A 27,275-nucleotide genomic window follows, 5' to 3' on the forward strand; every position below is an offset into this window, starting at 1 on the left:
GCTTAGAAAGAAAATTAAAGTAAAGAATGAAATAAAAAGAGAAACTACAGTGCAAAAATAAGATAACTTATAGTTCCTATCTTTAATTTCTCTCTTGCTTTTGTCCAGCTGCCAAAAGCAAAAGAAAATTTATAGAACAGTTAGGTGTTGACTTACAGAGAATTGGTCCAAAATTCCTTACTTATTTCAAACTATGTAATTTCAAAATCATTAAAAATGCTATAATAAAGTGTAGGATATTTCATATATTTACCTGATTTGGGTACATTCTGGATACAGTACTGTTTGTACAGCACTACAAATTGTGTGTAGTATTAGATATAGTATTTAAAACTAAATTTTATAGAATATTATTGTTACACTTCTGTTTTAAATCTTGATTCTTCTCCCCTGTTAACCTTTATATTGTGATGCACAGTGCTTAGTGCTGATGTAGTCGAGCACTGTAGGCAGTGGTAAGTCATCAAGCTAATTTGAGTCATCCGACAGAATGTCATAAGGATTATTTTCATTAGAAGAAGCTGTATCTGATTGGAGATGTTGAGAAGGCTCAAAAACATCCTTGATGTGGTGTTAAGCATGATGAATGAGGATAATTGCGCATCAAAGGGGTAGGCTTGACATTTCCAGATTCTATAGTTAAAAGCATTCCTGCAGTAACATGTTTTTTCTTTCTTTTTGTATAATCAAATATATATTGTAGTGGTTAAAGGCATTTTGTTATTCCTGGGATGTTAGGTAAGCTATGTTTCATATAAGGAGTGTGTCCATCAACATTTACTTCTGTCGAAAAACCTTTGAAGTGCCTAGACCGCTGGTTTTATCCCTTCCCAATGTTCTGTATCATTATTATCATCTGTATGAATTCTCCAGATCCTAGAGTTTTGTGTTTAACAAATTTCTCTTTATATGCCTCAGCATTGTCCTTTATGCTTATGATACCTTTTCACCACTTTCTCTGGCAATACTCAAATTCGTTTTTTAAAGCATCAGTAGTGGGGAAGACCTTGATATTGTTGAGAGCGTGATAGATTAGCCCATTGGTCTTATAAATTCTAGTAGTGAATTCCAACATGAATTATCTGACTCATGTTTCACAGTATCTATTGCTTCTGCAATAAACAGAATTGTATTTGTGAAATTGGAAGTTTAGCCATATATTTAGGAGTTACTGTCATATTTAGTATTAAGGACTGCTTGAATCCTTTCGAAGGACAGACAGGTGTTAGAAGCTTCTGCATTTTCTGATGTCCACCATCTTCTAAGTGATGATGTTGACAAAGTACTGCTAACTACAGCAAGAGGATGTTAAAGGCAGTCCCTTTTCTTTGAGGTATTTCCTCTTCAGGATTTATAGATATTTTAATAACAAGATGACCTTCACTCCAGTGCTCTTTTATTGCTAGTATACTTTTAGTTGTCTTTAATCTCAAAACTAAGAACATTTTTCCCAGTGCAAGGTTAACACTAATACTTGAATGAATGTTTTTCTAGTGTCTTTTTCTGAACAATTTTTTACCCAGTCGACGACTCACTCAGGCAAAGATCTAAGATTTTAATTTCTTTAGAACTAGCACCTAGTGTACCTTCTTAGTGTTGTCACCTTATTTTATCACTTTATTTTTATTACATAGATAGACTATTATATTCCATCATTATACACTGTTTTGAGAGCACTCATTACTTGGTTTAGCTTCTTTTGGAAGGAAAGCTTAGTATTGTCATAGTTCCATATTTTGATTTCTGAATTCAGGTATTGGTCTCCAATATATATTTAAGCAGGAAATCATTGACTCAATATTTTAATGTGTGAAAGCATTTTAATAAATAGTGCCCAGCATCCTCACTTACACTATCTATTTTGTAAACATTCTTATACTAAATAAAGGAGCTGTTTATTAATTTTTCGAAGTTTACGTTCTTTGAATTGCAAATGAATCTAAAAGAAGTATTGAAATTATTCATTATAGTATTTATGACAGCATGGAATGACCTCTCTGGTTATGGTGCCTGGCTTCTGGCCTAAATTTTATAATCCAAAACAAAATTATATTCCTTTGGTTCATATAATTGTTTTATAGGTACATGTGCTGTGAAGATATTAATTACAAATTTGCTCTTAGGTCAGACAAATAAATGCAGACTGGTTTTCGGTGTTGGGAAAGTCTTTTGGAGGGGCACGGTGGTTACAGTACATGTGATGTCATATAATAAGTTGATACATTTCTTAATTGTTTGTTTTTATCTTTCATCATAATGAATTATATTGCCATTCTCTTTGTAGTGTTGTTGGAGCTTTTATGTGGCCTGATTGGTAACGTCTCCGCCTGGTGTTTGCCAGTCGGGGGTTGGAGTCCCGCTCAGACTCGTTAGTGCCATTAGTGTCTGCAACCTTACCATCCTTGTGAGCTAAGGTTGGGGGGTTTGGGGGAGCCTATAGGTCTATCTGCTGAGTCATCAGCAGCCACTGCCTGGCCCTCCCTGGTCCTAGCTTGGGTGGAGAGGAGGCTCGGGCGCTGATCATATAATATATGGTCAGTCTCTAGGACATTGTCCTGATTGCTAGGGCAATGTCACTGTCCCTTGCCTCTGCCATTCATAAGCGACCTTTAAACCTTTAAACCTTTAAACCTGAAAGTTATCAATATATTTTCCACAGAATTGTACTAAGCCTGAAGAAGATGATAATACGTTTGATCCTCATAAGGCTGCAATGATGTTAATGGAGATAGACAAAATGTCGATGCTATCAACTCCCAAAGCAGAGTCCAAGGGATATACTGCTGTAAAGGTATGAATTACTTGTTTTATGATAAAAGCTACTAAATCATGTAGTACCTTTATTGTAAGTTATATTACTATATATTTTATATCATAAGAACGATGAATTAATATTATACTCTACAGCATTTATTCTAGATGACAACTAAAAATCTACCAGAAAGAATAAATACGATGTGCATGTTAATATTTTTCTAAGGATGAATAGTTATTTTGGACTGTATTTCCTTACATTCTGTGTGTCTTCCCCTATGTAATAGATATTGAATCAGCTATTGATAATAAGGTAGTAAGATTGGCCAGGGTATCGGCCACCCGTTGAGATACCACCGCTAGAGAGTTATAGGTTTTTTGACTGGCCAAACAGTACTACATTAGATCCTTCTCTCTGGTTGTGGTTCATTTTCCCTTTGCCTACACTCACACACACACACCAAATAGTCTGGTCTATTCTTTACATATTCTTCTTTGTCCTCGTACACCGACAACACAGATTACCAAACTATTCTTCTTCACCCAAGGGGTTACTGCACTGTAATAATGTAATTTTTCAATGGCTACTTTCCTCTTGGTAATGGTAGAAGAGACTCTTTAGCTATGGTAAGCAGCTCTTCTAGGAGAATGTCCAGATTCAGAAATAAATTGAGGCATCTTTGTCATGACTTTTCTTGATCAATCCTGGACTGGAGAGAACCATAAATTAGGGCTAAAGATTATTTTAAAAGCTAAATAAAAAAAAATTACTTTAAAATAATCTGTGGTATTTTTACTTTGACATTGAACAGTTAAAGTATTGTTAGCCAAAGATTTATTCAGTCTATAAGGATTTGGGATAAGTGTGAATTTAGTAAAAGTATAGAATAGACGAAAGGTTGAATACAGTAAGATGGTTTACAGAGAAACAAAACACTGCAAGTCCCAGTTTTATTGTGGATGGACCTTTTTGAGTTATAAAGTTCTCACTATATTAGTTACTTCCTACACATACAAGACCTCTCAGCTTTGAGCCCTCCAACACACACTGCTCCATTCAACACACTTGGTTTATTAATCCATCATTACATGTTAATTTTTGTTCTGCAATATTGTTTAAATTTTTTTCAAGTTTGTGTTGAATGTGAGCTATTTCAGGTATTTTATAACAACTACAATATGAACCAGGAAGATTGCTACTGTTTTAAAGATAATTCTTTTCCTTTCAGGCATCAAAGGAAAATTTTCCTGAGAAGATCGATCCATTTTGCAAAGAATTGATTGCGAAGCTGTTAAGCCAACTGAATGAAAAAGTGGAGAAACGTGGTGGATATGTACAGATGGGTGAAAAATTACCAGCTCTTAAGCCAAATATGGAGGTAAAATTTTATTTTCATCTCATCATATAAGTAAAGTTTAGCATTTTATGATAATACTACTACAACTACTACTACAGATCAGTACAGAAAAGATAGGAAGTAAAAAATGAATTACTAAAGAAGAATGAAAAAGTAGAATTAATTGAGATAGATAATGTTGAATAAATAAAATTAAACTATGAAACAAGCCCTGTGACATCAGTTTGTAGTAGTAAGATACATTTTTCCAATTGTTTAATTATGTTAAAACTGAAAAATACATGGGGAAAGAAGTGGAATTTACTAATACAGAAATTTTCACTATTGTCCTGAAATTTTGTGTAATTTTTCCAATATTCTTGTTCCTAAAAGTTATAAGTAATGGTTTGAAGAAAAAAAAAAAAAGCTGTTTTACTTCCTATGTCACCCAGCTTGTAGATGTGTATAACCTATAAGGGTTAAAACATATTAAACATTTCGAGAAAACTGCTGGCCCTCTTGGATGTGGGACCCTCATTTAGAGGAGTTTTAATCACTTTCTGTTTAGTTGATATGTTATTTCAATTCACTGGCCATGGGTTTTTAGTTTGATTTTATTTATTCTCCAAGTCTTTGATGTACCTTTAGGCCAACCAAGATAACAATACCATGCTAAAAGTATGAGCTACATATCAGGTCATCCTTTACTATAAAAAAATGAATGACTAAAAATACTGATCTGATTAATGTATTATGTCAGTGTAATAGATTTTATTTATATTACTTGTCTTTTGTATGTATATTGTATCTCAATTTTATTCCAGCTGACTTTGGGAAAGGAAATGTTTTACATTCGCCGCTTGCGAGGAGAGGGAGCATATGCTAAAGTCTTTCAAGCTACAACAGTTGACCCTCTTAATGTAACAGTTTTTCCCTACCAATATGGATGGTGAGAGTGACGATGATGATGATAATGACCATCAGGTGAGGATGTTGGTGCTCGTGTATTGCATGGTCACCTCACGAATGTTGTAGTCCATCTAGGATTACTGTATTTCAGAAACATTTTGTTTTATTAACTCAAACTATATAGTTTTCAAATCCATTGAACATAATTTACCTGTGCGCCACGCAAATAAAAACTTCCAACCTTTACATAGGAGAGATATCAACGAAGCTGGAATACACAGCAGTTAAACTTTTATAGGTAGGTGTAAACAGGTGGCTGGTAGTTACTGGCTGGGCCTGTTTGCTCACTGAGCACACATTTTGATTTCAGCCATTAAAGTTAAAAAAAAAGATGTTTTCCTCTACCTTTGACTCCCTGTACACTTCTCAGCGACCCTTCCCCACCGGCTTCCGGAGGAGAGTGGTGGCCCTTTGACTTTGGGACAAGTCTCAAGATCGGGAAACCTTTCCATTTCCCCCAGAGAAATAGGAAGGTCTCTCCCTCAGGAGGGTCTTCATCTGCTTTTCAGGTTGATGACACCCTGCAAGTGATTTAGACTTCCTTGGGACTGCAAGGCTCCCCTTCCAAGGAGTCACTGGTGACAGCTCTTGCTTAGAAGAAAGTGTAGGAGTTGTTGATGAGAGCTCTTGCTTTGAAGGAAGTGCAGGAGTTGTTGGTGACGGCTCTTGCTTTGAAAGAAGCGCAGGAGTGTTTTTCTGCTCCACTCTGGGTACCTTTGGCTTATCTCGTTCGAGAGCAGAAAAGAGAGTGTCTTGTCTTCTCAGGCTCCTCCCTTCGAAGTCAACCGCCATCACACCAGTCTGTATTTCCACATGAGATTAGAGGAGGAGACATGCTTAGTTTTTGCATGTCTTCTGCATGTTCTGCCTGTATTTAAGTGTAACAAGGATCACTGTGTTGACGAACAACATCTCTCAAAACAAGTGCACACACCTGAGCACCTGTCTCCACTAGACAACCCCTTCTCTCCTGAGCCTGTGGTGGTAGCCCGTGTAGCACCAGCATGCAGTAAAAACACACACACACACACACACACACACACACACACACACCCCGACAGGAGTATGGAATAAGTGGGTGCACACCTCACCATTTCGCACATCCCCTAGACGTTCTTCGCTACGATGGAACGTAACTTAGAGCCATCCTTGAGGAGAAATCTTACGCCTCTGAGAGCTAGAGTGCGCACTCATGATTTAGACCTCCTTGACCATAAGAGGCGTGACCATTGGCGTCAAGTTACTCTTCTGGTGACCCTTGTCCTCGAATCCATTGTGGTTCAAGATCATCCAGAGTAGTTTCTTACATCGGTAACTACCATTGTTTTCCATTGAATGTGTTTTGACACACACACACACACACACACTCTCTCTCTCTCTCTCTCTCTCTCTCTCTCTCTCTCTCTCTCTCTCTCTCTCTCTCTCTCTCTCTCTCTCTCTCTCTCTCTCTCTCTCTCTCTCTCTCTCTCTCTCTCTCTCTCTCTCTCTCTCTCTCTCTCTCTCTCTCTCTCTCTCTCTCTCTCTCTCTCTCTCTCTCTCTCTCTCTCTCTCTCTCATATATTGAAGGGCGTTTGAAGACAGAAATGATGATGCTTTATGGGAAATACTCATACAATTGAACCATGTTGCTCACATTGTCATAAAATGTTATTGTTAAGATGAAAATGGAGGGTTTTTCCCTATTTAAGAGACCTTTCTTACTGAGAAATCACAAATGCATTTGTAGAGTTTGGGGGTTGATGTACTTGGGAAAATAGTCATAGCCTTTAATATTTTGAGTAAAATTTGCATTATGGATATCTAAATATTAAAATTTATGAATTTAATAATTTTAGTACCATAAATGTCTCATTTCACAATGTAGGTTTTAATCCACCTTATTTTATGCATTATCATTGATTTTGTCGATGTTAAGCGTAGTTGGAAAAGTGTATGGTAGAGTTAATGATTAATAGGATTAAGGATAAAACAGAGAATGCAATCTTAGAAATACAGGGTGGTTTTAGAAGAGGTAGGGGTTGTATGGTATCAGATTTTTACAGTAAGGCAGATATGCGAGAAATATTTAGCCAAAGGTAAGGAGGTGTATGTTGCGTTTATGGATCTGGAGAAAGCGTATGATAGAGTTGATAGGGAAGCAATGTGGAATGTGATGAGGTTATATGGAGTTGGTGGAAGGTTGTTGCAAGCAGTGAAAAGTTTCTACAAAGGTAGTAAAGCATGTGTTAGGATAGGAAATGAAGTGAGTGATTGGTTTCCGGTGAGAGTGGGGCTGAGACAGGGATGTGTGATGTCACCGTGGTTGTTTAACTTGTATGTTGATGGAGTGGAGAGAGAGGTGAATGCTCGAGTGCTTGGACGAGGATTAAAATTGGTAGACGAAAATGACCATGAATGGGAGGTAAATCAGTTGTTGTTTGCGGATGATACTGTACTGGTTGCAGACAGAAGAGAAACTTGACCGACTAGTGACAGAATTTGGAAGGGTGTGTGAGAGAAGGAAGTTGAGAGTTAATGTGGGTAAGAGTAAGGTTATGAGATGTACGAGAAGGGAAGGTGGTGCAAGGTTGAATGTCATGTTGAATGGAGAGTTACTTGAAGAGGTGGATCAGTTTAAGTACTTGGGGTCTGTTGTTGCAGCAAATGGTGGAGTGGAAGCAGATGTACGTCAGAGAGTGAATGAAGGTTGCAAAGTGTTGGGGGCAGTTAAGGGAGTAGTAAAAAATAGAGGGTTGGGCATGAATGTAAAGAGAGTTTTATATGAGAAAGTGATTGTACCAACTGTGATGTATGGATCGGAGTTGTGGGGAATGAAAGTGACGGAGAGACAGAAATTGAATGTGTTTGAGATGAAGTGTCTAAGGAGTATGGCTGGTGTATCTCGAGTAGATAGGGTTAGGAACGAAGTGGCGAGGGTGAAAACGGGTGTAAGAAATGAGTTAGCAGCTAGAGTGGATATGAATGTGTTGAGGTGGTTTGGCCTTGTTGAGAGAATGGAAAATGGGCGTCTTCTAAAGAAGGTGATGAATGCAAGAGTTGATGGGAGAAGTACAAGAGGAAGGCCAAGGTTTGGGTGGATGGATGGAGTTGAGGAAGCTCTGGGTGATAGGAGGATAGATGTGAGAGAGGCAAGAGAGCGTGCTAGAAATAGGAATGAATGGCGAGCGATTTTGACGCAGTTCCGGTAGGCCCTGCTGCTTCCTCCGATGCCTTAGATGACCGCGGAGGTAGCAGCAGTAGGGGATTCAGCATTATGAAGCTTCATCTGTGGTGGATAATGTGGGAGGGTGGGCTGTGGCACCCTAGCAGTACCAGCTGAACTCGGTTGAGTCCCTTGTTAGGCTGGAGGAACGTAGAGAGTAGAGGTCCCCTTTTTGTTTTTGTTTCATTTGTTGATGTCGGCTACCCCCCAAAATTGGGGGAAGTGCCTTGGTATATGTATGTATGTATCATTGATTTTAAATTCGTGATTCCATTTTGCAGATGATATTGAAGCTTCAGAAGCCATCTTGGCCATGGGAATTTTATATTTGTCATGAACTGCGAAGTAGATTGAAAGCCCAGCATTATGAGACAAATATGTTGGATTCAGTGATGAGAATCAATCGTGGATATTTCTTTTCTAATGGTTCCATACTAGTCAATGAATATCACAAGTATGGCACTTTGTTAGAGGTAGTTAATCGGTCAGTATTAATACAATTTATTTTTCATTTTGTCATGTTATGATAAATGTAATTATTGTTTGTAGATATCCTGAATTGTGTACATATACAGTATTAATTTTCCTATTTTCTTAACAGGTACAAGCTTGCAGGACAGACTATACCAGAAGACTTGGTGATTCTCTTCATGATCGAAGTAATGTCTATTGTTGAAGCCGTTCACAGCTGTAAAATAATCCATGCAGATATCAAGCCAGATAATTTCCTGATCAGAAATATGCCAGAGATAAATTATCTAGCAAGCACACCTGAGGAAATCTTTGAAACATCTCCTTCCTCTTTGAAACTTATAGACTTTGGGAGAAGTATTGATATGCAACTCTTGCCAGAAGGATCAACATTTACAGAAAAGGTAATTTTCATTTTTATTTTAGTTGTTGAATACTGTATTATATATATATATATATATATATATATATATATATATATATATATATATATATATATATATTGTATGCATGTATGTATGTGTGTTTAGATATGGATATTGTTTAACCATAAAACTTTCCCCCTTTTTGAGGGAATGTTACCAGAAGGATGTTTTCATGGTAACGAGTTTTTCCAGCAGGATACGGTCCTCTGGTTTCATGACAAGTCTTTTTGGGTTAAGTAGTTAGACCCACACCATTTTTTCTTTTACCACAGCATATGTTGCTACCAATTTTCAGGTGAATGAACCGTAGGCAGATGTCTTGAAATGATCTACAAACTAACTAATGTTGAGCGAAGTGTTGTACCACATGGCTACATTTGGTGATTGCACCGTCCAAAGTATATTTTATATAATATATATATATATATATATATATATATATATATATATATATATATATATATATATATATATATATTTCATATATGAATATGAATTAATAATGTAAGGTGTGAAAATCAAAGCAAAAACTCAAAAGCACACCTTACCCAATTTTAAGGTTTACTCGGCTTTTTGTGAATTGGTTACATGGGATATTCAGCAAATAACCATACTTCAAACTACTATGAACTATAAGGAGTATGGGTGAAATTACTAATGTGTGGAGCTCTATTTGAGATTAAAATTTCTTATCTCAGGAGTAGGTTTAATTTTTCTATATTTAATGCCCAGTTCATTGCATTCTGCAATTCTTGCTCTTCATTAAGGATGATGCATTTTAGAAAAAAAAAAAAAAAGCAATCCCAGCTTGAATTTATATTTGATTTATTCAATAGTTGCAGTGTTGTTCTACTCTATCCTCATCTTATTTCTCATTTGTTTTGCTACAAAAAAGGATTCATCTTGAAAGACCTGAGGCAAATTGTAGTACAGTATAGTAAATGCCCCCCTGCCCCCTCACCTTTATAGGACTCTTGGATTTGACTTTTTCTGTATCAGGATCTGTGAATTTTTAGATTTTTAATATCCTATATTTTCTACACAAATAAATTAGCGTATAGTAAAGGACTAATGCCTGTTTATGCTATATATTTTCTTTGATTCCATGAACCTAATTAGGCAGTGGAACAAATCGTCAATCTTTGGATTGATTTCCATGAACATTCTATTAGATAGTAATGGTGTGTGAAATATTGAAAAGTTTATTCAAACATTAGATGAGCTCTATTTATTGTCAATTATCATTATTTTTCTTTTTCCAGGTAAAAACAGAAGGCTTTACGTGCTGTGAAATGAGAGAAGGAAAGCCTTGGACTTATGAGACAGACTATTATGGGGTAGCTGCAATTGCCTATTGCTTCCTGTTTGGTTCATATATGGATGTCCAGAAAAATTCACATGGAAAGTGGGAACTAAAGCAAGGCACCATGAAAAGGTGAGAAAATGATTGTTATTGTGGAAGCACTTGTCGTTACTCTTTTTGCCCTTATTTTTTATACCTGAATCCTTTAATAATTTGCTTTTAATGGTCAGCTGTCATATGATTTTCCTTTATTCAAGAGTGTGTGTATATGTTCTAGTCAGGGCCACCCATACTAGATTGACTTATTTGGAGCGATCAGATGTAAATCTCCCACCATCACCAATCCACAGTGGCTAGCACAGTGACGAAAAAGGGCCAAACCCTAGACATGAATAAATACGTGTCTGAGGCCTTTGTTCTGCAGTGGAATAGAAACTGCTTTATTTGATGTTATTCTGTGTATATACATTCATACATACATACATAAATATCTTATAATAACTAAAATGCAATTTACCCGGTATATTTATCATGCTATATTATCAAATATTGATTAAACATTAAATTTAAGGAGGACTATTGGTAAAATATTTATGGTAAGGTGGTTAGCAACATACTTTGGAGATGTTAGGGATAAGTAATTGTGCATATTTGTTTGTTTGTCTATTTTACTATCATTATTTTTAATATAATGGATAGTATCATGTTGTTATGACAGCAGTACAGTAGGAGAGAGAAAAAGAAAGATAGGAGGCTTTAAGTCTAGAATCCGCAAAAATCAAGTCGACTTTACTCCTCTCAACACCTTTAACATTTTTTCTCTTATTCAGTTTAATGAAGTTTTACTAAATATAAAATGTTATATCGGTGGAAAGAAATTGTATTCAGCTATACATTACAAAAGGTAAGATGAGTTTAAGTAAAATGTCCCCATGAAAGGACTTAAGGGTTCAATGGAGTTTGAATGCTGTGTTACGATTCTTGATTAGTTTAGCTTATGGATCTTTGATACAAATTGATGTGATGGAGTTGACTGTCATAACCTTATTTTTAGGAGCATTAGTGTCTTCTAAAAAAATAATGAAATGCAAACTTTATTTAAGAATGTTGGTTTTAGTCAAAGTAAAGAAATAATCAGTAGACTTCTTCAATTTAAGGGCCTAAAATGGCCTTACAGTAAAGTGAAGGGTCCTCATAGGAGTTGTACTCTTCAGTCTTTACCAATATAATGGAAAAAGATTCTGAAGATGGATGCTGTAATTGGAGGCATATAATACTGAACCTAACAGTGTTGGGATAGTCTTTTTTTCAATATTAAACTTACCCGATGATCATGTAGCTGTCAACTCTGTTGCCCGACAGAAATCTACGGTCGGGATACGCCAGCGATCGCTATACAGGTGGGGGTGTACACAACAGCGCCATCTGTGGTCAGGTACTCCAGTACTTCTTGTCAACAAGACCTCAATTTTTCCTCTGTCGTGCCACCGGCTAGACCTACTTGGATACGCTGTTGATTCTGGAGTTATTGTTCACGATTTGGTGATGTATTTGCTCTAGAGTTTAGCTTTCGCTATTCAGGAAGCTTTATCATTAGCTTAGCTAGCTTTTGGAATTAATTTGATTTAATTATGGTGACGAAGAGAGTATGAACTCTCTTTCACTTTTAAATGGCCGACCCTTCCCTTAGACGGAAGTGTTGGTGTCTAAGAGAGTATAGACTCTCTTTCTTAATTTTGCTTAACAAAGTTATAGATTTATTTTATATCTCTCCGCCTTTTATAGGCCTCTTCGATTAACTTCCTTTTATTATAAACTTATAAAAATTAATTTTTATGTTTGTTTATATGCGACCTTTCCTAATAGTAGGCGGTCATTACTTGGAACCGAAGTTAATTAACATTGAGCCCGTCATTTCGTTTTTCCTGTTAAGATTTTATGCTATTTTAATTTTAATGTTTTTGAAAGAATTTCTTTGATAGTCTCGTACTGTTTTCAAAGTTGAACTAACGTTTTGTTTTGTCTCCGCAGTTGTTGACGTTCAGAACGTTCAACTTGCGCTCTATCGTTACGATAGAGAGAGAGTATTCACGGTTTCACGTTGCAGTAAGAGTAAACCGATTCTAGCGTTTTGTTCATTCTTTCTTAGCTTAAATGGTTTTAATTCTAATAAAGGAACTTTTTATTTGGGAAATCTTTCAGTTTTTTCCTTTAACAAATAATATGTTTTAACGAGATATATAATTGGGCTCTTCTCTCAGGTTCTAAGTCAAGAGAGAGAGAGAGAGAGAGATAGAGACGGAGGGAGAGAGAGGAGGATAAACGTTTCGTTCAAGCGGGTAACGTTGTTATCGTTTTTGCTCTTCTCCCTAGTCTCTTTAGGGGAAGAAGGTAAAACGTTTCTAGAGTTTTTCTTGTTCCCAGTCTTTATGCGGTGAGAGATTTTAAACGTAGTTTATTTGATCTAGTGTTTAGTCTCTTTTCCAGCCACTGAATTCTTTATCTTTCATTATGTTTTTCTGTTACTTTGTAATACTGTTTTCGCAATTACTAACTTTTAATGAAGGATAGGATTGCGTGTTTCAGGTACAAACCACTTAAAGTTTCGAGTTCAGTGAAATAAGTGCAAACAGAAAATCAAAAGTGATAAAGTGATAAGCGCAAAGTGTTACAGTGTTGCGTTCGAGGGTTCGTCTGTTCGTGCCAGTTGTTCGCCTAGTCTGGGACCTCTTACAAGCTCCCAAGCCCAGGGGAGAAGTAATGTCGAAGGACTTATGGGTTCATCAGGCCTTGATCGACGAACAGACGTTTCCCTCCGTGGTTTCGGGTGTATCCACTCACGTTGCAGACGTGATCACCCCACCCACACAAAGACGAGAGAGCCCATTTATTCCTCGTCTGCGGAAGAGGTTTCTCGCAGAAACCATGGACCAAATCTTGCAGCTTTTAAGTGCAAGTCGGTCCCTTCCGCGCAAGTCCAACGGCCAAGGTGTAGCCACTGGGTCAGTTCGGACTTGCTGCAGTACGACAACTGCACACCTCCCAGAGAGGCAAGGTGGTACCGCAACAGGCAGTAACTCCGTCTGTTGCCGCACCAGCTGTTTTAGACCCTCAGTCACAACGGACAGTAGCTCCGTTTGTTGTTGTCTTTCATAGACCCTAGTGGTCCATGCTGCAGAATATACAGTCTCAGCTTGCTCCTTCATACAGGAGTATCATGCTGGAAGGTTGACAATGCAGCCTGTTAACCTACAACCCGCCGAGGTTGTGCGCTCAGCAGATACTGCGGCTGCCTGCTCCCACCCTCCACCTGTGAGAGCTCCACCTCCGATGCGCAGTCCACCCTGCCAGACGCATGTTCTTGCTGCGCCTCCTGCTTTCATGCGTGAGCTGCCGCATCGGGAGTTGCCGGGTTCCAGCACTATGAAGAGCCTCATGCTATGCGGCAACCTCCTCAACCCATGAGGCAGGAGCCTCATGCTCTGCGGCATCCTCCTCAACCCATGAAGCAGGAGCCTCATGCTATGCGGCAACCTCCTCAACCCATGAGGCAGGAGCCTCATGCTATGCGGCATCCTCCTCAACCCATGAGGCAGGAGCCTCATGCTATGCAGCATCCTCCTCAACCCATGAGGCAGGAGCCTCATGCTATGAGGAGCCTCATGCTATGCGGCATCCTTCTCAACCCATGAGGCAGGAGCCTCATGCTATGCGGCAACCTCCTCAAATGCGGCATCCTCCTCAACCCATGAGGCAGGAGCCTCATGCTATGCGGCATCCTCCTCAACCCATGAGGCAGGAGCCTCATGCTATGCGGCAACCTCCTCAACCCATGAGGCAGGAGCCTCATGCTATGCGGCATCCTCCTCAACCCATGAGGCAGGAGCCTCATGCTATGCGGCATCCTCCTCAACCCAGCATGAGCCTCATACCATGCAGCATGAGCCTCATCCCATGCAGCATGAGCCTCATCCCATGCAGCATGAGCCTCATCCCATGCAGCATAAGCCGCATGCCATGCAACATGCTCTGCATACCTTACAGCATGCTCTACATACAGCATGCTCTGCATACCTTACAGCATGCTCTGCATACCTTACAGCATACAACATGCTCTGCATTCCTTACAGCATGCTCTGCATACCTTACAGCATGCTCTGCATACCTTACAGCATGCTCTGCATACCTTACCGCATGCTCCTCAATCACACATCTTTGGTTGTTGCCAACTCACAAGACTGTCAAGCAGTTTCATAACGTTGCCTTCTGGTCTGCTGCTTTTGCACCAGTGAAACCCTCACTGAGAGAACTTAGCTTTTCTCGGATATGGTTCCTGTAGATGAGAAAGTGCTATTCTCCCTCCTTCTGATATTCCCTTGAGGACTCTGTCATTTGGAGAGGAGCCTTAAGCTGCTTAGCCTCCTATGGACTTTTATTTAAGCATAACATGCTTCCAGGGAGGGTAATGGTTCCGCTTCAGTCGCTAACCCCGTCTGTTGCCACACCTGCTCCCATAGACCTTGAGCTTTGTTGCAAGACATGCAGTCCAAGCTTAGTCCTTGTTAGAGGATTTTTGTTTACGGAGTCAGTGTGTCACTGGGAAGACGTTCAACAACCAGCAGAGGTGACTTGTTGTGACGCAGTGCGGCAACCTCAGCAACCCGATAAGGAGTTGTCTGTACTACCCAGACAGTCTAGACAGTTTCGGGTTGTCGCTGTACTTCCTCGCTTCCCCATGGTTGACAGTTCACAGACTGTGCAGCAGTACCATGATCTTGTGTCCGGCTCCGTCAGACGACTGGCTTTTAAGAGCTCCCACAAGTCGTCGCTGTCTGGAGAATCTCAGATGGACTATGGATCTGACCAAGGAACTGGGCCTCCTGGTCAATTTAGAGGAGTCCCAGCTCGTCCCATCCCAGACCATTGTCTACCTGGGTATGGAGCTTCAGAGTCGAGCTTTTCGGGCTTTTCCGTCGGCCCCAAGGATCTACCAAGCCCTAGAATGCATCCAGAGCATGCTGAGAAGGAACCGATGCTCAGTCAGGTAGTGGATGAGTCTAACAGGGACACTTTCATCGCTGGCCCTGTTCATCGAGTTAGGGAGACTCCACCTCCGCCCCCTTCAGTATCATCTAGCTGCTCACTGGATAAAGGACATGACGCTAGAGACGGTCTCAGTTCCTGTTTCCGAAGAGATGAGGTCTACTCTAACGTGGTGAAAGAACAGCTTTCTTCTCAAGGAAGGTCTACCTTTGGCTGTTCAGAAACCCGACCGCCGTCTCTTCTCGGACGCATCAGACACGGGCTGGGGTGCGACTTTGGACGGACAGGAATGCTTGGGAACATGGAATCAGGAGCAAAGGACACTTCACATCAATTGCAAGGAGCTGTTGGCGGTTCATCTGGCCTTGATAAACTTCAAGTCCCTCCAGCTTAACAAGGTGGTGGAGGTGGACTCCGACAACACCACAGCCTTGGCTTACATCTCCAAGCAGGGAGGGACTCATTCGAGGAAGTTGTTCTAGATCGCAAGGGACCTCCTCATCTGGTCAAAAGATCGAAAGCTCACGCTGGTAACGAGGTTCATTCAGGGCGATATGAATGTCATGGCAGATCGCCTCAGCCGGAAGGGTCAGGTCATCCCCACAGAGTGGACCCTTCACAAGAATGTTTGCAGCAGACTTTGGGCCCTGTGGGGTCAGCCAACCATAGATCTGTTCGCTACCTCGATAACCTAGAGGCTCCCGTTGTATTGTTCTCCGATTCCAGACCCAGCAGCAGTTCACGTGGATGCTTTTCTGCTGGATTGGTCCCATCTCGACCTGTATGTATTCCCGCCGTTCAAGATTGTCAACAGGGTACTTCAGAAGTTCGCCTCTCGCAAAGGGACACGGCTGACGTTGGTTGCTCCCCTCTGGCCCGCGAGAGAATGGTTCATAGAGGTACTGCAATGGCTGGTCGACATTCCCAGGACTCTTCCTCTAGGAGTGGACCTTCTACGTCAACCTCACGTAAAGAAGGTACACCCAAACCTCCACGCTCTTCGTCTGACTGCCTTCAGACTATCGAAAGACTCTCAAGAGCTAGAGGCTTTTCGAAGGAGGCAGCCAGAGCGATTGCCAGAGCAAGGAGGACATCCTCTCTCAGAGTCTATCAGTCTAAATGGGAAGTCTTCCGAAGCTGGTACAAGGCCAATGCAGTTTCCTCAACCAGTACCACTGTAACCCAGATTGCTGACTTCCTGTTACATCTAAGGAACGTAAGATCCCTTTCAGCTCCTACGATCAAGGGTTACAGAAGTATGTTGGCAGCGATTTTCCGCCACAGAGGCTTGGATCTTTCCACCAACAAAGATCTACAGGACCTCCTTAGGTCTTTTGAGACCTCAAAGGAACGTCGGTTGTCCACTCCAGGCTGGAATCTAGACGTGGTCCTAAGGTTCCTTATGTCATCAAGATTTGAACCTCTCCAATCAGCCTCTTTTAAGGACCTCACATTAAAAACTCTTTTCCTCGTGTGCTTGGCAACAGCTAAAAGAGTAAGTGAGATCCACGCCTTCAGCAGGAACATAGTTTTCACATCTGAAACGGCTACATGTTCCTTGCAGCTCGGTTTTTTGCTAAAACGAGCTTCCTTCACGTCCTTGGCCTAAGTCGTTCGAGATCCCAAGCCTGTCCAACTTGGTGGGGAACGAACTGGAGAGAGTACTTTGCCCAGTTAGAGCTCTTAGCTACTATCTAAAAAGGTCATAACCTTTACGAGGACAATCAGAAGCCTTTTGGTGTGCTATCAAGAAGCCTTCTCTTCCAATGTCTAAGAACTCAGTTTCTTACTAAATCAGGCTTCTGATTAGGGAAGCACATTCTCATCTGAAGGAAGAAGACCTTGCTTTGCTGAAGGTAAGGACACATGAAGTGAGAGCTGTGGCTACTTCAGTGGCCTTCAAACAGAACCGTTCTCTGCAGAGTGTTATGGATGCAACCTATTGGAGAAGCAAGTCAGTGTTCGCATCATTCTATCTCAAAGATGTCCAGTCTCTTTACGAGAACTGCTACACCCTGGGACCATTCGTAGCAACGAATGCAGTAGTAGGTGGGGGCTCAGCCACTACATTCCCATAATCCCATAACCTTTTTAACCTTTCTCTTGAATACTTTTTATGGGTTGTACGGTCGGCTAAGAAGCCTTCCACATCCTTGTTGATTTGGCGGGTGGTCAATTCTTTCTTGAGAAGCGCCGAGGTTAAAGGTTGTGATGAGGTCCTTTAGTATGGGTTGCAGCCCTTTATACTTTAGCCACCTAAGAGTCGTTCAGCATCCTAAGAGGACCGCTACGCTCAGTAAGGAAGACGTACTTATTAAAGGCAGAGTAATGGTTCAAGTCGACTTCCTTACCAGGTACTTACTTATTTATTTTTTATTGTTATTTTTGAATAACTAATAAAAATGAAATACGGGATACTTAGCTTCTTTGTTAACATGTATACTGGTCTCCACCCACCACCCTGGGTGTGAATCAGCTACATGATCATCGGGTAAGTTTAATATTGAAAAATGTTATTTTTATTACTAAAATAAATTTTTGAATATACTTACCCGATGATCATGATTTAAATGACCCGCCCTTCCTCCCCATAGAGAACCAGTGGACCGAGGAGAAAATTGAGGTCTTGTTGACAAGAAGTACTGGAGTACCTGACCACAGATGGCGCTGTTGTGTACACCCCCACCTGTATAGCGATCGCTGGCGTATCCCGACCGTAGATTTCTGTTGGGCAACAGAGTTGACAGCTACATGATCATCGGGTAAGTATATTCAAAAATTTATTTTAGTAATAAAAATAACATTTCCCTTACAGCCAGATGTAAAAAATAGTGTTGTTTTTGTTAAAGGTACTAGTTTTCCATTCTAACTTTATGGAAAAATTATCCTGTTTTAAAGGTTGAAGTACATTTCATTAGAGCACTGGCTACAGCTCTTAATTTCTGAAGAATTTATCTTTAGAGAAAGTTCTCATAATAGTTTAATAGAGAACAGCAGTACAGTAGGAGAGAGAAAAAGAAAGATAGGAGGCAAGGGAGCGTATCCTGCGGATCTCAATATGTAAATAACCTATAAGTCTAGTATCAGCAAAAAATCAAGTCGACTTTACTCCTCTCAACACCTTTAACATTTTTTCTCTTATTCAGTTTACTGAAGTTTTACTAAATATAAAATTTTATATCGGTGGAAAGAAAATGTATTCAGCTATATTTGTTAATCAATATTTAAAGAACTCTATATGAAAACAAAGACTTTATACTCCTGGCCCAATAATAAAATTAGTATGGACCACCAGGGGTCACTTGCCCTAGTTAGATAGGCACTACGCATCACAAGGAACTGACTATTCTTTGATGAATCTAGCCAATGAATCCTCTATAGATTTAGTCAGTCTATGGATGATTTAAAAATAATAAATTGTTTTCTTTATTTTGTCTGCATTGTTTTAAGTATATATCTATATTACCAATTATAAAGTTAAATTTGTCTTTAAATCACAAACTTCCCAAAGGCTGTTCAGTTTTCATTTTGTCAAAATCCACGAACCTATTTGTTTAGTTTATGCCAATTCATATGGTGGTTGATGATTTTTTATTTAATTTTTTTTGAAATGGGAGATACTACATGATTGTTGAGTTGTGATTTTGACATGCATTTTACAACGAATTTGGAAATGAAATGGTTAGGACTAGTTTGTCGAAATTGTGGCTTGGGCTTTTTTTCGAATGGAAATAGAGTTTATGGTGAGGTCCTGATTTGTATTCTACTGTATTTGAATAAGGGTTGCAGTGGCTTATATAATAAATAACGCATTCATTAAATTTGAATGATATATGTTTTTATGTCGTCATTATTATGTACAGTATCTTCTTTCTCTATCTAGAAAGTGTGTTCATCAATTCAGAGGTAAGATTCGGGGAATTATTCATGATATTTGGACTGTCCATATTTACCCGAATAGATCTACTTCCTCCCCCACTTTCCTTAAGGTGATATTTTAACTTCAGTTATCACAACGACTTTTATCTGAAGCTATGTTTTCTGGGATTAAGATTACGCCACTTGCTTCTCATGATGACATATGGGAAAAACTTTTACTGTCTTTTTTTTTTTTTTATTCAAGTGGTTTAGTTGACACTTCCAATTCATAGGAAGTTCTATTCAGAGGTAAGAATAGAAAAATGTTTTGATTTCAAAATTGTTTTATCCAGGCAAATCTTTCTCTACAAGGTCTGTAATGTAAATTTCCAGTCCCTCATCCCCTGCATATGCGATACATCTGGGCTAACAGAATCTAAACACGTATTACTCAAGGGCAATAAAACATAGCCAGCCTTTTAGCTATACTGTACTAGTTTCCCTTAATTCTCGCATTTCAAGTTCAACTTGTAGATTACTTGACTGCTAATAAAAGAATTCCTTCATTACTCTTGGATTCTTAGAAAGATTCATTTTTTTCCACCAAAAGAGTACTTTAGTTAATGAAAAGTTCACTGTCCATTGATTGGTATACTGGTCTCTTTCCAAAGAGAATTTCTTGCTAGATGCATGGTTTTTCCATATAAGATAGTTGTTGGCACTGTGAACACACCCACAAATATAGATGAAAATCAGATTGTTTGTTTTGAGCCCCTCTGGTTCTCCAACATTATCCATCACATTGACAATCAAAGATATCAGTCATAGTGTTGAGTGGATACTAGTCATTTTCTGATCAGATCTGTTCCTTCTCATCTATGATGATATCATATGAAGTCCCAGTGCCTTAGCATTATTGTTGGCATCATTTCCATTATCAACCTGTGTCTTGGGTAATATTCATACGGCTCTGTAGACGTTTCTTAATATTGTTAGGACTGAAAAGTTTTGAATATTGTATGTTTAAAGGATTTGTTTACAGTCACATCACAGTCAAATACCATACGTTAAAATTATTTTTTCATGGAGTCCCGATTCAGTTGTTCATTACTTGAAGATTTACATCACGTTCAATGGTCAACAGTTTTTAAGTGACTCAATGTACAAATATCGAAAGACAGAGCAACCAAGATATTTTTCAGCTTCTTGCTCATTGGAAAAACAATGGCCAACACTTGAAAATTATCCATTTTTTGGGTGTTGAAAATAGCTTTTGCCAATTTTTCCATTTGTGGTAATTTTAGTGTGAATATTGTATAAGCAAACACGGACATTGAATGGCTGTTTATCCAGAGATGAGGGGAGTTATTTAAGCAAAATGCTAAGCAATAGTAAACAAGTTATTTAATGATATGTATATTTGTATTTACTTTACAAGGCTGTTTTTATTTTTTTTTTTTTTCAGATACTGGAAGAGCAACCTTTGGCAACCTATGTTTTCTACACTTCTTAATTCCCCACCTCCAAATTCCTTGAAACAATTGAAGGAAACCTTTGTTAAAAGGTTTGTAGAGTTGGAAATGCACAAACAAATAAAAATCAAAGTAACAAGGTTGAAAGGCCTTTTAACCCAAAAAAAATAGTTTGATAGATAGATTAACATCGTTTCCCTAAATGGTAGGTTGGACACTATTTTTGTATCAAGGCTATTTTTAAGAAACAATTTATGTAGATGACCTTCTATCTTCATCTTTGTGTACCTATCCTTTTTTTTTCCTTATGATACTTTACTCCCTTTTTTTAATTGTATGGTAGCTTTAAGTTTTTAATATCCTAAGATATAGAGACCTTGTGATATCAGCTTACTGTACTGTATTTGATTCAACAAACTGAGGATTTCTATCATAGTACCTGTGCTTGATATTCCTACACCAAGACTATTTTATGTACCAAAATAAACTGTAATTTTTAATAATTTTTCTTTTTTCATTAGCTACTGATAAGTGAATCAAAATTTTTAGTTATTTGATATTTTAAAGTCAGCAAGAAGTAAGTTTTCAAAAAAACTTTTCAAGTGTATTTCATGGTGAATTATCATGTAATAGCAGTGTTTTGTAAGAATATTTACTTACTTTAATTGTACTCTTTAATTTAAAACCTAACCTGTTTAGTACCAGATTCCTCACAGGATATACAATACATGGTAATAGTGTAGTTGCTTAACCTGCAGTATGTCAGACAATTATTCTCTATCAGTCCTAATCTTGGCAAGTGGCTGTTTCTCCCGTCACCTTTATGTTCTTTATGTTTTAAAGAAAACTTATTTGGTAAATACTTAGTTTGGTTATTTCTAGGTACCCTTAATCTTCCTTTCCTCCCCATTGTTGTTCCACCCTTATTAATGACGACAATGTTCCTCAAGTATTGTACTGATGATGTTTCCTTTTGGGATTTCAACTGGTCTGTTCATACAGCCACCACAAGAGAGAAAATTACAATCTTTTCATAGGTCCTAAAAGGAAACTTGACACTGGCCGGAATCCTGGGCCATCCAGTCAGCTAATGAGACTCGGACCCCTTGAGCCTGCTTCATATACACATTTCTGTTACAGTCTGCCCAGCAACAAGAGCCTGTGACAGAGTTGTTGTCTTCACTTAATTTACAACTAAAACCAATTTACTAAAAATAGTATTTTGCTATTCCAGGTATAGGTATACCAGTCTGCGTAGGAAGCAGGGCGGACTTCTCGAGGTTTACCATGATCCCCAGATCTTGGCAAAGCCTCATAAGTTTGTCTTGGTGTTGAAGAAGGGTTGCCACCGAGTCTGCTAGGATTAGCTAGTCGTCCAGATAACGGAGGAGCCGGATGCCAATCCTGTGTGCCCAAGGTGATATTGGGAGAACACTGGTGAAGACTTTAGATGCTGTGGAAAGACTGAAGCACAGCACCTTGAACTGGTATTTCTTGTTGTCTAGGCTGAATCCTAAGTACTTCCTTGAAGACGGATGGATTGGGATCTGGAAGTATGCGTCCTTTAGGTCCAGTGGGCACATGAAGTCCCGTGGTTTTACCACCTGTCTGACTGTGTCTTCCGTCTCCATGCTGAACGGAGTTTCCTTGACAAACTTGTTCAAAGCTGAGAGGTCGATGACTGGTCTCCAGCCTCCAGATGCCTTTATCACAAGAAAGAGTCGACTGAAGAAGCCTGGAAACTCGTCAAGGATCTCTTGGAGAGTGCCCTTCTTCAACAGGGTCAGGACTCCTGCCCGACGGCTATCCCCTTGCCAATCTCATCACAAAGGAGTCTATTGACACTGGATTCCTGATCTGGGGAGGGAGAGATGTTATGAACGGGATGTGGTACCCTGAACGAATCATGAAGATTGTCCAAGGCTCGGCCCTGAGTTGCTTCCACCTGTCCCAGCAACAATGTAGGCATCCCCCACTGGTGGACTAGAGGGGATAATGGCTTTCCTACCGTTTGCGACCTCGGCCACTACCTCTAGGAAATTTTCCTCCTCTAGAGGACTTGGTGCCTTTGCCGTCTTTGGTCGGAAAGGGCCTTTTAGACACCGTTGTCTTTGCTGCTGTCTTGTTAGTCATGATCTTCGTTGGACAGGGGAGCTGGTGGTTTATAGGGCTTTGACATCCCTGAGCCAGGCAATCTCTGCATTTGGGACCTGCTCGTGGAATCTCTGACACCGCATCTCTATGTTTCAGGAGGGTGTTTGCCCATAAGTTCAAGACTTGATGGGCAAGAAACTCAATGATGTGTGTGCCTGAGAGGAGAAAAGTTTCCATTGCTTTCCTGGTGGGTTCCTTGGAGAAATCCTCGGTTCAAACCAGGATTCCCATGGTCCCCAACCACAAATTAAGCCATGAAGTAGTCTGCATGGCATACTTTGTGACCTGGTTGAGGATCTCTGCTGATAAGAACAAGACCAGGAGAGCCTCTCTAGAGAGACACCCTTGGTAAGCTCTTCCAGAGAGTGATGGAGAGGAAGAGCTGGACGTGGCTCGTCCAAGATTTCAAAATACCTCCTCTGCTGGATGCCAGGAGGTGTGAGAAGCTTGGCGGTAGAGCTGGAACGTTGGGAGGAGGAGAGCTCAGACAGCTGTTGGGTGATAATAGCCCAGGCACTCTTTTAGTCCTTGAGACCAGGGAAAGGCTACACTGGTTCAGAGGGCTTCTGAGTGCCGAAGACACTAAGACTGTCTTTGCCCTCTTGTGGAGGTATTTCTGGGTCAGAAAACCCATTGAATACCCTACCAAGAGTCAGAACTTGCCAGAATGCATGTTCTGACTCTTTCTGGTCCCCCTCCGAAGTGGGACTAGTGGAGAAGTCAATTTTTCCAACCCTGAGAGCTCCTCTCAGGGAGGGTTGCAGACATCCCTAGAGTGACTAGTGGCTCCTATAGGCCTGGAGGTCCTTGAAGAAGATTTTGGAAGAGTCTTGGAGTCCTTAGATTCCTTCCGAGGATGGAGGTAGGACTCGAGCATCGAAGGCCAGAGGGGATCGTCCTTCCCGACTTCAGTCGGTAGTGGAGAACTCTCCGTGCGAGAAGAAACTTCCTCCGAAGGTGAAAGGGAGGAAGTTCAGGCCTCGCACGACTCCCTTGGCAGAGGTGAGTTAGGGGAGTGTCCGGCGGTAGAGACAGAAAGGACAGACCTTGAAGGCCAAACATGAGTTAGCTTCACTCTACGGGATGTGATCGCGTCTGAGACTGCTTTTCCTCTAAATGGGAGAAGCAGCAGAGGTTCCTCACCCTAGGTTTGCTGGTGCTGTTAGAAGGGAGGTCAGTGACAGCCATGATGACATGGCAGGCTCGAAGGCTTGCACTACTGCTCTGACCATGGCACGGAATCAGAGCTGTTTGCTGACAGACGCACCATTGGACAGATCCCCAGAAAGGTAAGGAACCAAAGGTTCCCTTTGAGGAGTCACAACTGATGTTGGTAGTGGGTTCGCCCTTGTAGGAAAAATCTTCGGGATCCTGAACCCTTCTGTGGAATCTTTCCCTTTCCCCGGTGATCGCGCTGTAATGAGTTTGTTGGGAGGGGAGTGAGGCAATGGTGACCTGTCACAGTCTTTATTGTGACATTCCTTGGATTTTCGAGCCTATAGAACCTATTCCGATGGTTTGCGCTGGTGCGCAGGAAAATACAAGTGCTGTAGCACTGGCAAGCGCAGGTGCGCTAGCGAACAGGAGATCGCTGTGGTATTAGAATGCGCTGGCTAGTAGGAGTGCTGAGGTACCGAAGGGCGCTGGCAAGCGATGACGCTCTGGAAAACGTTGATGTGCTGGAGGGCGCTGATGAAATGCTGGTACAACCTAGGACGCTGGCGTGCAGCTAAATGCTTAGGAGGTGCAGCACTAACAGGCAGATGATGAATCGGTGAAGGTTAAACTGGAACCGGGATGTGCCCCCCTTGGAAGTGCAACATCCACCAACGGGGATCACGAACGATCCACAGGAGAGTCCAGGACCGAAGTCCGAGGATTGGTGCACCATTGTCAGGAGGAGGTCCCGGAACAGGCGAAGGTTGAGGGCCGGCAGACGACAAGTGGAGGCTCCTCTGCGGGAGACGCATGGGAGGATGAGGCTGAAGAGACACCTTTTCACCAATGGTGAAGGGCCGGCTGATCAGCAAGCTGACCTTTAGAAGCAGCAGTCCTCCGCAGAGGAGAGTGTATGAGTGTCTAAAGGTGCAGGGGTGTGGGCAGCAGGCATAGAAGATAGCTCGGACACTACCATGTCGACACACGACAGATGATTTGCCTCCGAAGTCAACGATGGCTGGGCACTAGCACCACGGATGATAAGGCGCAGCAAGGAGTCCTTGAAGGGGAAAGGCGAGGCCTCTTCGCTAGGGAAAGCAACACCCTCTCTCGAGGACCGGGATTGGCTGTAAATTAAAGGGTCTATGCTACTACTTGACCGTTTCCAAGAAGAGACCAAACAAGCAGGAGCTTTGGAGGAAGGTCGGAAAGTGGAAGAAGAGGTCTTGGGTTTTTTCCCTTTCGAAGAAACCTTCAAAGGAGAAATATCCCACTTTGACTTCTTCCACCGTCACCCAAACCTTTCCCACTGGGAGGCAGACCACTCTCAACACTAACTACACCTGTCACCACTATCACACTGTTGACCTCTGCCGGCGGGGCAAAGGGTGTGGCAATCAGTGTCCAAGGCCGTCATGAAGGATCCGTAGGGCCGACCTTCGATTCCAGGGCAAGTAGACATGGTCGCAGAAGTTGACACACACTAATGGATGAAAAAGCACAAACTAAAGCATTAAATAGCAGTCCTAATAGGCGATGGATGAAGAATGGCAACGACCGTACAACATTAGAGCCAAAAGCAAAGTGAGCTAAATCAACGGTGTGTGGGCGGGAGCAAGCTACCCCCTAATACCCCCGCTAACTAGTGGAATGGATAGTTAGCCCTCGCTAAATTTTAATGGTTCGTCATTTCAGCTTTGCTAAAAGTAAAAACCCCTAATAAATAGCGTATGTTTGTATTCCCCGTTACGAAACAAATAATTTTTTAGAGCAGAGCCAGTTGTTTCTCCTGTGATAGGAACAACACTCGCCTATCTGAGAGAGTTATTGAAAGAGCCTTTGGAGAAAACTTCTCTCCCTGGAGAGAGCTACTGTTGCCTCTGAGGTCATTGAACTCACCAATAAGTGTCAATACCTTAATAAACGTAGGCTCCATCTCATGATTCTCTGCGTTTGCCGATCCAGAATTGGTCACCAACATTTTCCCGGGACTCCTTTTTTCATGAAAATATTTTGTGTATTTGCATACTGGACCGAGCGTGGAACAAACGCAGTACTACAGAAGGAGAGATTACACTGAAGGTCCGGCTCCTTAGAGGTTAAGGTGCTCCTAGATCCAAAGCCTTCAGAGGCTGGAGAAGCACCAGATAGTAACGTAAGAGCATGGCATGTAGGCTCGTGTGAAGACCTGCTACTGATGAGGAGTCTTGAAGAGGATAGCACATACACTATAAAGTGTCTCTATGATTATAAGAGCATTCAGAGCAGTCCTGTCGTTGCCCAGTCTCGAAACATGGGAGGATCTTGTGAAGTCCCCTAGGAGCATAGGAAGACCTCAATCGTAGAAGGATCACTACGCGTAGGAAGTTGTTGCATCAATGTTGATTGTTGTAAAGCAAGTGACAGGCGTCCTGTGAATCGAACGTTACAATAACTAATGTGGAGAGTAGACAAAGAGTCCAATGGCATGGAGACAAGTCTTGTGAGCAGTCTTTGTGGGACCAGTCAGCTAGAGGGGGGTGATATGGTCTGCTAACATCATCCTGTTCACATTGTTCATTGAACTCATGTCCCATTACTATTCTGTAGCATGGCTGTCTTCTTCTTAGGCCTTTGGAATTCTCTGAAGACCCACATACAAGGGATAAGACCATTCAGAAACAAACTCTGACTAATCTCATTATTTGACGAACTCCTCTTCAGGAGAGAAGTAGCAGCTTTAGTAGAGGGCACTGCAATTGGCACAAGACAGAGTTGTACATGCCAACATTTCTTACTGCCTTTCTCTCAAAATTGAATGTCCAGGAAAGGGGAAAGAAGGGTGGTACCCTTCATCCTGACCAACTGCATGTGCTAGGCTTCACAAGAGAGTTGCGAATGCAGTTTTCTTTCAACTACACTAAGGGATAACTCTCGGTGCTTACTCCTCCCGGTACAAGATTGAGCACCATTAATAAGTCGATAAGGACAGGTTTTGACAGACAACCGTCACAGCTCCATTTACCGGGAAACAACTCTACTTTGTCACCTTTTTTCTTAACTTTTTGAAGATCTGTTCATGTAACCATAAGTCCTATATAGAAAATTTATTCAGCTAAAGCAATTTTCAGTTTATTCCCTTGTTAGGCT

At 40.8% G+C, this 27,275-nt stretch overlaps 1 protein-coding gene across 1 annotated transcript in view; it reads left to right on the top strand.

Moving 5' to 3' along the window:
• LOC137642807 (mitotic checkpoint serine/threonine-protein kinase BUB1-like) overlaps positions 1 to 21,499 on the top strand; it is a 90,244-nt gene extending 68,745 nt beyond the window's left edge. The window contains 8 exon segments of the mRNA XM_068375681.1: positions 2,660 to 2,791; positions 3,984 to 4,133; positions 4,916 to 5,020; positions 5,022 to 5,075; positions 8,544 to 8,746; positions 8,864 to 9,137; positions 10,421 to 10,593; positions 20,828 to 21,499. Coding sequence (XP_068231782.1) covers positions 2,660 to 2,791; positions 3,984 to 4,133; positions 4,916 to 5,020; positions 5,022 to 5,075; positions 8,544 to 8,746; positions 8,864 to 9,137; positions 10,421 to 10,593; positions 20,828 to 21,005 — 1,269 coding nt within the window. The 3' untranslated portion in view covers positions 21,006 to 21,499.
• The last annotated feature ends 5,776 nt before the right edge of the window (positions 21,500 to 27,275 follow it).

This window comes from Palaemon carinicauda, chromosome 6, assembly GCF_036898095.1.
Source record: "Palaemon carinicauda isolate YSFRI2023 chromosome 6, ASM3689809v2, whole genome shotgun sequence".
NCBI classification, from domain to species: domain Eukaryota; kingdom Metazoa; phylum Arthropoda; class Malacostraca; order Decapoda; family Palaemonidae; genus Palaemon; species Palaemon carinicauda.